Raw genomic sequence first — 13,013 nt, 5'->3', positions numbered from 1 at the left:
ATATATATATATATATATATATATATATATATATATATATATATATATATATATATATAGTCTAAAACTGTATGGCAGCGAGTGTGTGTATACCGGCGCCGTTGTACTTTTTTGTCTCCTTAGCTCTCTCCCTAGCCCTTGCGAACCTTTTTTTTATCCTAACGTAGTCGAGTTATGCTTGTACTGACTCAAGGAACATTTCGGAAATTGAAAAAAAAACATGTAAAGGTGCGTTTCAATAGTTCTTCTAATGTACCTCGCACTGCGCGAATATAAAGCACCACTGCAGCAGTTAGGTGAGGCCAAAAAGTACTGTTACGTTTGGCCCGGCAATTTGTCTGGGCAGACGCCATTGTGCGTAAGCTGATCCACTAGGGAGGCTTTCAACCCCATAGGCGCTCAGTCTGCAAGACGCTGTCCGGTAGATGTTCCAAAAAACAGTCGGGTCTCAACGAAAGCTTCGCGAGGCAAGCCTTTTGTGGAATGGGCTCGAACAGCGAGGGGGGGGGGGTGGAACGGCGCCACTGTGGCGGGTCTCTTTAAGTCAACCTCTTGACTCGCCTTTTGTCATCTATGTGAGGCCTTCTCAACGCACCAACAGCCCGGAAGCGTGGGAACGCTTCGAAGAAGCCGTTCACCGGAATCGAACGTTTGGACGGCCTGAAGCTGAAAGCAGCGTGGACCGCTGCTGACAGTCGGGTTAGCAGCCATCTCCCCGGAGGAGCTCAACTTTCCCTCTCCGGACTCTACCTACTCGCCCTGCGGTGCCTTCAAGGCGTAGGCCGGGTGCGTCTCTGTGTGGTGCGTTCCTGTTACCATTGGACTGTTTCGCCCAGCCGAGTGGTGCAATATCTGCACCCTTTCTGGTGGGTGGACCACAAAGACTTTGTCCCCTGCTGTGTGGCAAGAGTCATCGGCGGTGACGGTGGGCTATAAAAGCAGAAGCATTCTTGTATATAGTGCTGAATCTTGAGCTGAATCCTGTACGGAATCGTGAGCTGAAACTCTGTTGTACATAATGCGGGATCTTCCGGATCCCTGTATAGTTGCTATCTTTCTTTTATAATGTAAATAAATCTTCGTTCTACCTCTCCTAACGCGTCTCCTCAATGGCGAAGATCAGCTATGCGGACGACGGCGGGGTGCCAGCTACCCTAAAGAGAAGCCTGCCGTTCCTGCCATTAACTTCTCTACCCTTTACAGTACTGTCCAGGAATTCTTTGCGTCAGTAGCATAGCGAGAAATTTGCGTCGATGGGAGGATGGGGGAGTAACCATACTTTGTGCATGTTCGTGTGCGTTTGTAGCCAGACTGATTTTTTTTGAGGGGGGGGGCGGGGGGGGGGGTGAACCTGCACTCTTTTGACTATACACCTATGCCTTTGGTGGAAAACCGCCTCGTGTGATCGGATGATGGGTAGCCTTACACAGCATCTCTCGTTCAAGAGGTTTTCAAACGACAAGAAAAAAAGTACTGGAAACATGGTTGGGGAACAAGTGGAATACTGCGTACAGCTTTGTACTGTTTGTGCTCTCGTAAACAGAAAATACACCATGATGCTGCATGCGGTGGGTCTCTTCACGCCATTTCGCACACAGCAGTGAGCTTGGGCACCAGATAAACTTCCATCGTCTTTCATTTGTATGTTGCCGTCAAAAAAAAAGACAATGGACAGAACTCAAATGACTGCGACGAGCGCTGAAATTTCAACGCTCGTCGTCGTCGTTTGTGTTCCGTCCGTCGTGTGTTTTGCGCACTGCAGTGCTCCAGAATAATGTACCAACGAGCCATTCTAAATCAAGTATTTGTCCACCACAGGATGTGCATATCATATGTCGTATACTTTACTGTATTTTATAGACAAAGAACCGCCCATGATTTGCCGCTGCAGAATATCCTTGAGAACCCAAATTCACCCCTTCGTAGCATATACTGTTACTTCCAGCACCAATGCATTCTTGAGCAGTTTGGTATAAACTTTCCTCGTTAGCCGCGTGTCCATTGTGCCTTCCTTCACTGCGCGGCCGTGTTGCAACAGTTATGATCGTAATTCACATAGTTAGTTATAGCCTTTAGGAAGGCGTAGATGTTAACTAAAAACTCGCCAACGAGAACTAGGCTACCGCCACGCTGGTCTCAAGATTGATCCCGCGGGATTTGAATGCTGGCCATTGCGGCCGCAATTCGGAGGACGGGAAAGGTAAAAGCCGGCGTGCTCAGATTTAGGTGAAAGTTAAAGAACCCTACGTGGTCTCTCAATCATATCAGTATTTTGGAACGTAAAACCTCAACTATATAATTAGCGTGTTGTACATACCTATACGTACAATACAGGCCTACTCAGGAACCATGGGCGTACAGCACGCCGTTGTTTATTCGGAGACAAGTCGACTCTTGTGTAGGTAACAAACTCTTTATTCGACAAGCTCTGAAGAACTGCGTCGGGTTACAGCAGCGGCAGGAGACGCTATGTACACGGCCAGCCCGTGAGGCTATCGTGTGGGACAGCTGAACCACGCCGCACTTTCGTTTCGGTCAACTCGAAAACAAGCGGCCTTGTAAGCTTCTGCATCATCCGGAGAATCTTGACATGTAGCGCGCAGAACCGCCGGCCGGTCACGCAGAGGTTTCTGTGGCATACCTATAGCTCAAACGATGCGGCGCTACAGTAGGTCACACGGCCGAAGCACGCACCCGCGATACCGAACGCCCGCCGTGGATCTGAGCCGTAGGTTTTCGCACAGGGATTGCCTTCCCTCGGCAACTATATATATCTACGCGGCTGGCATGCACAACGACACGCTAATGCCCACTCCACACAGAAGTGACGCATTCCTTTGGCACATGAGCGTCTTCGACTAGAAGATTTGTTGATCCTCTTTTACGTTAGAACACATGTCACGCACATGAGAGAGAGTTTATAACGCGATATTTCAGCTTGAACTTTTTTCAGGAGACAAGCCCTTACTTCCCACCCTAAGCGCAACTTGTGTTGGAAACAAGTGGTGCGTTGCGGAAGACTCCTCGGACTGCTAATTCACGCGGGCTACCGCGGTCGTTGGCACGCGAAAAACGCTTCCTGTTGAAATGCGCAACGGGTAATGTTGAGGCGCACAGCTGATGTCACCATCGAAATTGTCGAGGAATTTGCGTAACATCCCGAGGACGTGTTGCCGCGTTAATATACTCCTGTCACATCTTAAGTGTAACTTGACAAGCTCATCTTGGTCATACAATTAGTGTTGTCACACCGGAATAGGGCACAAGCTTCTGTTATTTTGGGGCTCTTCTGGTGAAATGTCCAAATGAGCATTGTAGTGCCAGAGCGATCGATTTTTTGGCTCTAAATTGCAGGAAATAATGCGTATGGCTGTTGTACTCCTATATTGCAAAAACAAGCCAGAAGCATTGGGGACCTCTTGTGTGCACAGAAGCGACAAGTTTAGTTATGCGCTGGTATGATATTCGACTGCTAATCAACTCTATGTCGACCTATACTTGCATACAAGGCATGTTAGTCGTCACGAGAACGTTAGCACAATCTGCGTTAGCTACTAAACTAGCTTAGTAGTAATCTCTCGATGCCGCGCTCGGGGCGTCATATGCGGCTATACTCACAAAGAACGCCGCGCGTTAACTGCAGCCGAAACAACAGGGACAAATACGTTTAGCAACAAGAAAATAAAACTTATTCAATCAAGTCGCTTGAGTTCCCTCTGCATGGTTCGGGCTTCCAGACTTCCGTTAATGGTCGCTCTTTCAAGCGTCATGAACAATCCTGTGGTACTGCGAACGTCACACACACAACCACAAGGGGCCAAACATCTTTCACGCGATAGGTGAACGTACTTTGCCATTTCAAGAAGGGCGAAAAAAATACAGGAGAGCGGCGACAGCCTATCATGCGCGGTCGCCGCTTTTTGCGTCTGAACGTCCAGACGTGAGCAAAAACGAAAACCCGGTTTGTTTTTACAAAGCATTTCGTACAATAGCTGCTGCAGTCTCTAAAGACATACGTAACCACCTCACGATACTCTAACATTTAGTGAAGACGGCCGTTAAACTATCAACCACTCTGTTTCATCCTGTCTCGCACCTAAAGGAAGAGATGCAGGCAAGCAAAAAAGATCTTTGTGAATTACGCCCCTGGTTTGTACAATTCGCTGAATGCCTGCGTGTTGTTGTTTTGTTTTTTTTCTATGGTGTAAACTGTACAGCTATTGCAATGCTACCTCTCCACAACACCTTGCAAGTCTTCGCACCACAGTCTCCAACGGTCTGGAACATTCTTTGAGAGCTTAGCACCAGCCGCTCACGCCAGTAAGGCCCCTCAATACCCGCACCGCATGCAGACCCCACGCTTGCAGTGGCTCGGACAGTTATGGCACAATTTTATCCCTTGCTGAGACAGCATATTCCAACAAGCAAGGGCCAATGCAAAGATGGCAGCTTCTTTTTTGGCCATGTCGCGACTACAACTGTGCTTCCACCATACACCTACAGCACTTCAAAGCAAAGAATGGCATTCCGCTGAAAGGCCCGCTCAGTTTTTTTTACGTACCAAGAATAAGCATGCAATCTGATCAATACTACTGCCACCTTTTTAAGATCATCTCTTAGAGATGTAATGCTCTTAAACGTTCGGGCGCACGGTTTTTGAATACGTTTTGCCCTGTCCAGGACCCACGGCGGCTGTGAGCGACTCTTGAAAGCCGTTGCTGACGAAAGGTGCTGTGTGAAGCGATGGACGTTTCTGTCCAGTCTGTAGCACACCCGAAGGACGTCTTGCGCATCGTCACCGCAGATGTCAGTGAGCCCAAGAGTCCGCACGCGCTCGGCTCACCGGCGACCGCTTGAGCATTGCGGAGCAGCCGGGGAGCCGGCCGGGACGCCGCCGCCTTTCACCGGGTAGCGGCTGCGGCGCGAGCCAAGCCGCGATGCACGTCGTCTGCCTGGTAGCTGGACATCTGATGGTCGCGCGTTTCCTGAGGTACCTGGCGCATCGTCTCGGTGCTGTAGGGCCCGGCGTGGCCTAGCATCTCGGGTTCCATCATGGTCTCGTCCTCCTGCACCGCCATGTCGCTCATTATTGCGTGCGTTGCGCAAACTTATGCAACCCCGTTCCCCAAACAAAGACAAAAATGCAACCACTTTTACTTACCACTGTGGCCACTCATAAAGTTTAGGGCTCGCTGGGACGTGTTTGCCCAAATTTTCCTCATCCGACCTCACTCGGACTCACCCTCACCAAAATATTACTCACCCGGACACGTGCGGACTCACGGCTTGATCTGAGACTCAGTGAGTCCTAATGTGCGGGCTCATGAGTCGGTTCGCCGACCTATATGACATAAGCGATGCCCAGACGGAAACTTTTGTTCCACCGCGGTGGTCTAAAGACATTCGGCTGCTAGGTATAGCGTGCGACTCAGTTTATCAGGCCGAGGTCAAACCAATGATACGTTGTAGTGCGTTTTTAACAGTTTTATAGTGCTCCGTAAGCTTTACGAGGCTCGAGTGGGCGATGTCAGGGGATCTTTTTGCATGCAGAGATCGAATCGCATCGACCGTTACAAGAAGCCAAGGCAGTGGTGGTTTATCAAGCTCTTGTGCAGTTGTGTGGGCTGCTAAAGGACGACAGGCCCATACACAGGACTTGTCAAAAAGTTTATTGCCTAGGAATACAAGTTTCCTAACGCCGACTGCACTAGTGCAAAGCAAAAATTGCCTACATTCTAGCTTTTTTCGAGGTTACGTTCGCGAAATGCGTGCGTTCTTTGTACTAGCTAGCGTCAGTATGATGCGCGAGAGGTGGTTCATTGAGCAAGAAGATACATATTTTTTTTTAAATGTAAGCTGTTGCTGCAAGCCACATCCATGTATGTTTGTTCTTGTTAAATTAATTAGTGTGCGCGTCTTACCTCAGCATCTTGGTGCGAAATTCTTGCGCGATATTCTTTTTCCACTTTTTCTCAAGCCGATATTGTTTCATTTTTCCACCGTATTCAATCGATTAGGTCGCATTCACCCCGACGTATAGCACCCCACTACTGGACCCACCCAACAATACAGGACTAGAAAATCTCACCCTCCCAATTAGCATTGTCTGAGGCTGTTTGATGAATGAGGTTGTTTTTAAACCTTTCAAAATTCATTACATTCAGTCTGATTAACCCTCGTAATCTACAACATCCCCCAACGCTCAACTTCGACTCGGCAAACACGACGATGCCGTCCCCGGCAAGAAGGGGCAGGGATCCTTCGCAAGTGGAACATCACCTTCAAGTCAGGTTCTGCACACAACTAGGTCGAGTGAAGGGCAATTCGAGGCTAGTTTAAGAATGCAGGGGTAAGAATTCCGCAGTGTATTGGCCCGCAAGCTTGTAAAGCTCTCGTTTCTCCTTGACTAGATCGTTGGCACTTTTCCAGGAGGACGAACTACCGCAGCACCCTGCGCCTGTATCCCGTGCGGTAACCTCTTGTGCTTCCATCTTCTTTAAGCGTACAACAAACTGCTTTCGGAAAATGTCTTCTTTCATCGCCATTCTCGTGCACCTTCTTCAGACACTTATATGCCTGACTTTTCATAGACAACACATTCAGCTGTTTCGGGTATATATACGTGCCCGTTCCTCCTACAATTTCCTTCGGCGCTTCGAGCTCGCCTTAGCCGTTCTTGTCTGCACAGAACGCAAAGCCGATGTTATCTGCTGTTGCTGTGAAATGTTCTTGTATAGAACATCAATCGCCGTGGTAAACACAATATGTCACTCGAGGCATAAGCACGCTGCTTGGTTGTTCTATATTTACACCAGGACGAAAATGAACTGGTCATGTGGGATATTTGCGTATAGTGTCGCTGTTTTATGCCATCAATTCGCGCCCGTTCATATTTTGTGTAAAACAGTATATAGAGTGTTGAAGTGGTTTGGTGGGTACATTATACCAAACTTGAAGGAATCAGCGTTACAAACGATACAATACCTTCGTCGCTTAAGGTTATTTGCACCCTTTCAAAATAGGTTTGAGGACTTTTTGAAACTCTTTTGCTTTTTTAACTTAGCCACGCCCTCCGTAAACTTGTGTCTTGATTTGTTGGTGCTAATGCACCACTTTCAGTAACACCCTATGGCAACTTGAAAACCCTCAGCGCTTTGTACGTGTAAGTCTAGAACTGGGCTGTATAGACTCGCTGGCTGGATTCCGTGCCGACCGGTTGTGCCCTCGCGATCTCCGACGACAGCGCAGCTTTGGCCGACTGGGTCGATTATACGCCACGTCCTGCCGCCGGTCCGCTATGACGACGTCAGCGCAGCTCTGGGCGACTGGATTAATTGATATGTGGGGTTTAACGTCCCAAAACCACCATATGATTATGAGAGACGTCGTAGTGGAGGGCTCCGGAAATTTCGACCACCTGGGGTTCTTTAACGTGCACCCAAATCTGAGTACACAGGCCTACAACATTTCCGCCTCCATCGGGAAATGCAGCCGCCGCAGCCGGGATTTGAACCCGCGACCTGCGGGTCAGCAGCCGAGTACCTTAGCCACTAGACCACCACGGCGGGGCGGCCGACTGGATTAGTTCAGCGAACTGGGAGCGCGGGGGTAAACACAGACACAAAGCAAAGAAAAGGCACACAGCACGAGCGCTCAACTAACAACTGGTTTATTCTCATGTTTGAAGGACATATAAGTACACGAGTGCGCATGTCAACAGGAATAAGATGATAGCCCCGCGCTCTCAGTTCGCTGAACCATCATGAATTACCAACTAGCCCACCTTTCCATCCTATTGCGACTCGATTAGCCCTACGCCATCTCCTGTCGCCGACATGAGCTCTCGCAAGTGGTGCCCCGTCCTCAGACTTCTGCAACCGTGTTTCTATCTTTACTATTTATTTATTTATATATTTATTTAAAAATACCTTACAGGGCTTCGTTGAGGCATTGTGTAAGGGGGCAGTACAAGAAAGTGGACTTCCGTAGTAGTTACAAAAACACAAAGTTCATGAACAGCGGTCATGTAGCAGACCACATAATAAGAGGAGAATCTCTCTTATGTGGTCGCTCGCTGTCCTTGCGCATCTTTCTCTCTCTTTCTCTCTCTCTCTCTCTCTACCTTTAATCCTATCTTTTTAATCCCTCCTCACCCCCATTCTTTGTGAGCTATTGAGGTGTCGCACGCTGATGCAGACAGTTGCGGGGCTCACTTTTCTCTTCTTTTCCCTCTTATAACAACAATCTGGACCGTATGTAGGAATCATTTCTCAGGAATTTCGGCATCGCCGACAGAGAGTAATAGTAATGTATTACCAGTTTTTTAAAGACAATACACATTTTTAAAAATAAAAGTTCCATCGCAGCAAGGCTTTTGTCGTTTTCGCACATGAACTCCAAGTCGAGGCGGAAATAATTTTGCGCAGGTCAAATGACCTGGACATCACTAATTGACAAAAATCTTTAATATTTTATTCATTCACTAGAGTGTAGCTTTTGTGACATCTAAAAACGGGTGTTCCACAAGTTAGCATGCACTGCGACTTCCTGATACAAACAACTGCCCCCCAGTCAATAATTAAAAAGTTAGCACGTTTTTGTTAATGAGTCTCAAAAGTGTTATTACACCTGGGAAGAAGTGTTTGCTTTTCGACTGCGTTTATTAAACACCCTGTATATTTTCACATGTGTTAATTTGGCAGCACAGTGCCATGGCCTCTGTGGATGATTTAGGTAACATATATCTGCCCGTATACCCACACGCACTTCTTTTTGTTGAAGCACTGATTTTGAAGACCACTTTTGAAGGTTTTTTGTGCATTATGTATTGTCCCAAATATCCATACAACTTGAGATGGCCCGCTCAAACGACCGAAGCGTGGCGGCAGCCGATGGTCTCCGTGACTAAAGAAATAGTTCCTCTTGTGCACTCGGCAGTGTTTTCAGAAGGCGGGGACGACACTCCACCAATTGGCGCAGGATTGTGTGCATTCACCATTGGGGAGGAAACGCCGCAGTTATATCCAACTATAGTTCAATTTTTACGCATCCCCAAATCATGAATTTTCTTCTTATTTTGTTAGACACATTATTGATGAGAACGCCATGTCTTGTCCTTCTGAAGAAACACAGCCACCACACTCGCTCGAGTTGATAAACTCGAATCTTTTTGAACCTCGCTATGCCCTGCTTTGACAGATTTGTGATGCTATGCAGACAGGCGCGTCGTGACGCCCGTCATGTGATAATCTTATAGATAAAGCCCAAGTCTAGACTAGTCGGGTCTGGTGCACCTGTAGAGGTAAAATTGAGCAAACCCATATTTCAGGTACATATACTCACGGGCGGCGGTGATCCTGGGAAGACGAAGTGGGCCACGTCTTGCGGGAACTGCGGCGGCGGGCTGCGTATCAGGTGCTTGTGCAGGTCGCTTATGTCGTCGGGTGGGAAGAGTAGCTGTCGCTCATCGGCTGCCGGCTCGTCCTGAATCGAGAATCGCTCCATCTGCTGCTGCAGGTACGGGTTGTCGTGGCGCGACTGGCGCAGCGCTTCCATGTCCTGCTCCAGGTTACGCACGCGCACTGGCGACGTGGACAGCAGTTCCCAGATGCGGTCCGACGACTGCGTCATGCTCGGCCCGCCAGCCGGTCGCAGCGAACGCCGCCTGCGTCGCCGCCCGCAAAACATCATCTTCATCTTGGTTCAGCAGCGCGCACGAGACGACGACGATGTAAAAGAACGCAGACATGCACTGACTCGAAACTAACAGTTATTTGGGAAAGAACAGCTGATTTCTGTAGGCATTTTCAGTTAAGTTGCACCTCACATATATCAGCTGTTCTTTCCCAAATAAATGTTAGTTGCGATCAAGCGCCTGTCTGTGTTTTGTTACTTCGTCGTTGTCTCGTGTGCGCTGCTCAACCAAGATGAACGCATACCAACTCGCTCAAGCTTCCATTCTTACGCAGAACATCTTCCTACCGCGGTCTATGTTTCATTACCGGACAAGAAAGACTCTCACGAACACGAAAAACGACAGGAAGATGGAAGCTTGCGATGAAAAAAAAAATAAAAATCCGTTAACAGGAGAACTGTGCGCTCCAGCCGACGTTGGATTTGGCCAGACTTGAAGAGAAGCCCACTTGTCGAAACGTCGGCTAGATTCTCCTGTTTACAGACTTTTTCATCTCATGAATACGGTCACCTCGTTGCTCGAGCGAACCAACAAAACAACTTACCCGTTTTTTTTTTCTTTCTCTCTTCGTGTAAGTGAGCATTGAACATCACAGAAGCTGCTTCTCATCGCTGAAGTCCTCTGACATGACGTACAGGATAACGTCAGTGCATACAAGCCAACCGCTGCAGCGTTCTCAAATGCTCGCTTCAGTTTTTGAAAAGCTAGAAGTGCGAGTTAGTCTTTGCTTACTTGTTTGAGGACTCTAATGTCCTTATAACTTTATTCATAAGGGTTTGCGACACGGGAATACGAGATCAATGGGTGGAGCCCAAAGTCCAGGGCCCCTCTGAATAGCTCCGCCTGCCTGACATGACCCGGGAACGCAAGCTGCACCTTCGGGTCATAACTGGAAATCTGCGCCTCCCATTGGTCGAAGGTATTATAGAGATTGTCCTGACCTAAAATGTATATAAATTTGGTGGTTTGTTTAGGCGACTCTACTAAATGTGATACAGTGATGGTAAGCCGCCACAACATGACAGACGTACCCATTCAGCATAAAATAGTTTGCTTAACATTTATCAAAGTCCCCGAAACCAGTTCTGTCAATCTTTTCGTTCATGATTGCAGCCTCGGGACCAGCATGCAATCACGATAAAGACAAGAAGCGAAAACCCGTTAGCGTTCTGAACTTATGACAACTTTATAATTAAAAACACACTTCTGACACATATAGCCAATCAACCACACCACTGCACACGCCACAAAATTAAGGCTCTTGCTTCACCTCCTACAACCCTAATTGCGGAAATAGTATTCTTTGCTAGATGACAGCATATACCGACTTTGAGCTAACGCACCCATGAATGAATGGTTCTATGAATGGTTCTAAAGTCTATGAATGGTTCTCCCCTTCTATTATCTTCCTCCAGTTATTGTTTCTGTACTGTGGTTGATGATGCCTGTAGCATATATACGCCACATTCGATATATATGATGTGTCATCATTTAAACAACTTCTACGAGGCAGCCCCACCACGGCGGTCTATAGTGGATAAGGTACTGGGCTGCTGACCCGCAGGTCACAGGATCGAATACCGGCTTCAAAGGCTACATTTCCGATGGAGGCGGAAATGCTGTAGGGCCGTGTGCTCAAGATTTGGGTGCACGTTAAAGAACCCCAGGTGGTAAAAATTTCCGGAGCCCTCCACTACGGCGTCTCTCATAATCATATCGGGGTTTTGAGACGTTAAACTCCACATATCGTCTATCAATTCTTCGAGGCACTAATTAATAAAGTTAATTCAAAGCTGCAAAGTATGCATCCTACTCTGCCACAATATAAACGATCGCTTTATTCACTCGATGGTTTTTACACATGCGGTTAGACACAGGCACCCTTGTCTCTCATCGCCCCGTTCTTTCGATGGTGCACATGCAGGAACTATAAATTTTTCTCAGAATGAACTATGAAAATATGAAGAAAGAATATATCCCAGCTACAACAGAGAAAAAACGCATCACTGGTATTACGCATACGAAAATAAGTTTAATGAAAATGCCCGAACAACGCTACAATAGCAGGAGGACACACAGAACATGCGCTGTAAGCAGCGGCGATATTTTAATGATGCTAAATAAGTCAGTACATAACTTTAAGTCTACAAACTTCACTGGATACCTGAATGCTTTCATATGTATTTTTATCTCCATGATTAAATCTTCTTTTTTACTGATGATTCAACTCTGGATATCTACAAAAAGTTGCATTTGCGTGATCGTGTTGCGAGAGAACCCGATGACTCATGACCGAAAATTTGCGGGAGGGGGGGAGGGAAGGGACGGCCAGCGCAGGCACAAGACAACCGTTGACGAATCGGGGGCTTATCTAAAGACAATCAATGGACACTTTGGGTCAATCTCAACCGAACACGGCTCAATGAATTGGTATAGCATTTCCTCTATATGGCAGTGGGTGCATTTACAATGGGAAAGGGGGCTTATTTCTGAGGGTGGTCACTGTTGCAGCACACTGAAAAGCCAACTAAGGCGAAGTTTTCTTTCAAAGTAGCTCTTGCATAATTGCATAATGAAATTTTTTTAACGTACCACCTGCTTCTTATAGGGAACGTTGTCTTCCGGGCCCCCACACGATGCGCGGTATAGCCATATAGGTTCGCGCTGCGAGCCGCTTGTGTGACGCTTTCACACCTTGTGCCCCAGCATTATGGAGGAGTCTGTCATTAAGTATAGGTTCGATCATGGCAGACTATTCCGCCCTATCTTCATTTCATTCTACCTAACATCAAAATAGCATCACCAGTGACGCAACGGTACTTAGAAATGCTTTTTTTTTTTACGAAAATGCATAGCATTGTCTGCTCTATCTCCTTGGCTGTTGAGAGTCGATGAGCGTGCAGGAATGCTGGGTGCTTTAGTTGGGTGTAGTTAGATTGGAACACTGGGGGAGAACAGGTTTCACCTCTACACATCTCTGATTATTCTAGTTCGCAACGCCTATGCCACGCGGCATGCCGCAACAGCATGAAGGAATTTAAAAAAAAAAAAGAAAAAGAAAACGCACCCCCAGAAATGAAGAGTTCATCGAACAGAACGATGTCGCATACACGCATAGCAACGTTATGTTAACCTGGAAAATATTCATAATCGGAAGAGAGGAATTCACACATGTACGCAACACTCACTGCAAACTATACCACCACAGTTCTCGCTCAATATGAATAAATGTTCGTGATTGGCCGCTTTCATTTTTCACACTCGACCTCTGAACTTCCTTCACCAGAGTTCCCAACAAATCGCAGTGGAATTAACCTGT

General features: G+C 47.2%; 1 protein-coding gene across 3 annotated transcripts in view; it reads right to left on the bottom strand.

Moving 5' to 3' along the window:
• Positions 1–2,394: 2,394 nt before the first annotated feature.
• LOC119183336 (uncharacterized) overlaps positions 2,395–13,013 on the bottom strand; it is a 33,041-nt gene continuing 22,422 nt past the window's right edge. For all 3 annotated transcript variants that reach the window (XM_075881922.1, XM_037433656.2, XM_075881921.1), the window contains 2 exons: positions 9,343–9,664; positions 2,395–5,066 (listed from right to left, as the gene is read on the bottom strand). In XM_075881922.1, coding sequence (XP_075738037.1) covers positions 4,902–5,066; positions 9,343–9,664 — 487 coding nt within the window. In that variant the 3' untranslated portion in view covers positions 2,395–4,901. The remainder of the gene's footprint in view (positions 5,067–9,342; positions 9,665–13,013) is intronic.

The sequence above is a fragment of the Rhipicephalus microplus genome, chromosome X, assembly GCF_043290135.1.
Source record: "Rhipicephalus microplus isolate Deutch F79 chromosome X, USDA_Rmic, whole genome shotgun sequence".
Taxonomy (NCBI): Eukaryota; Metazoa; Arthropoda; class Arachnida; order Ixodida; family Ixodidae; genus Rhipicephalus; species Rhipicephalus microplus.
Note: the sequence above shows the minus strand (reverse complement) of the source record. Positions and strands in the feature narration are given on the sequence as shown.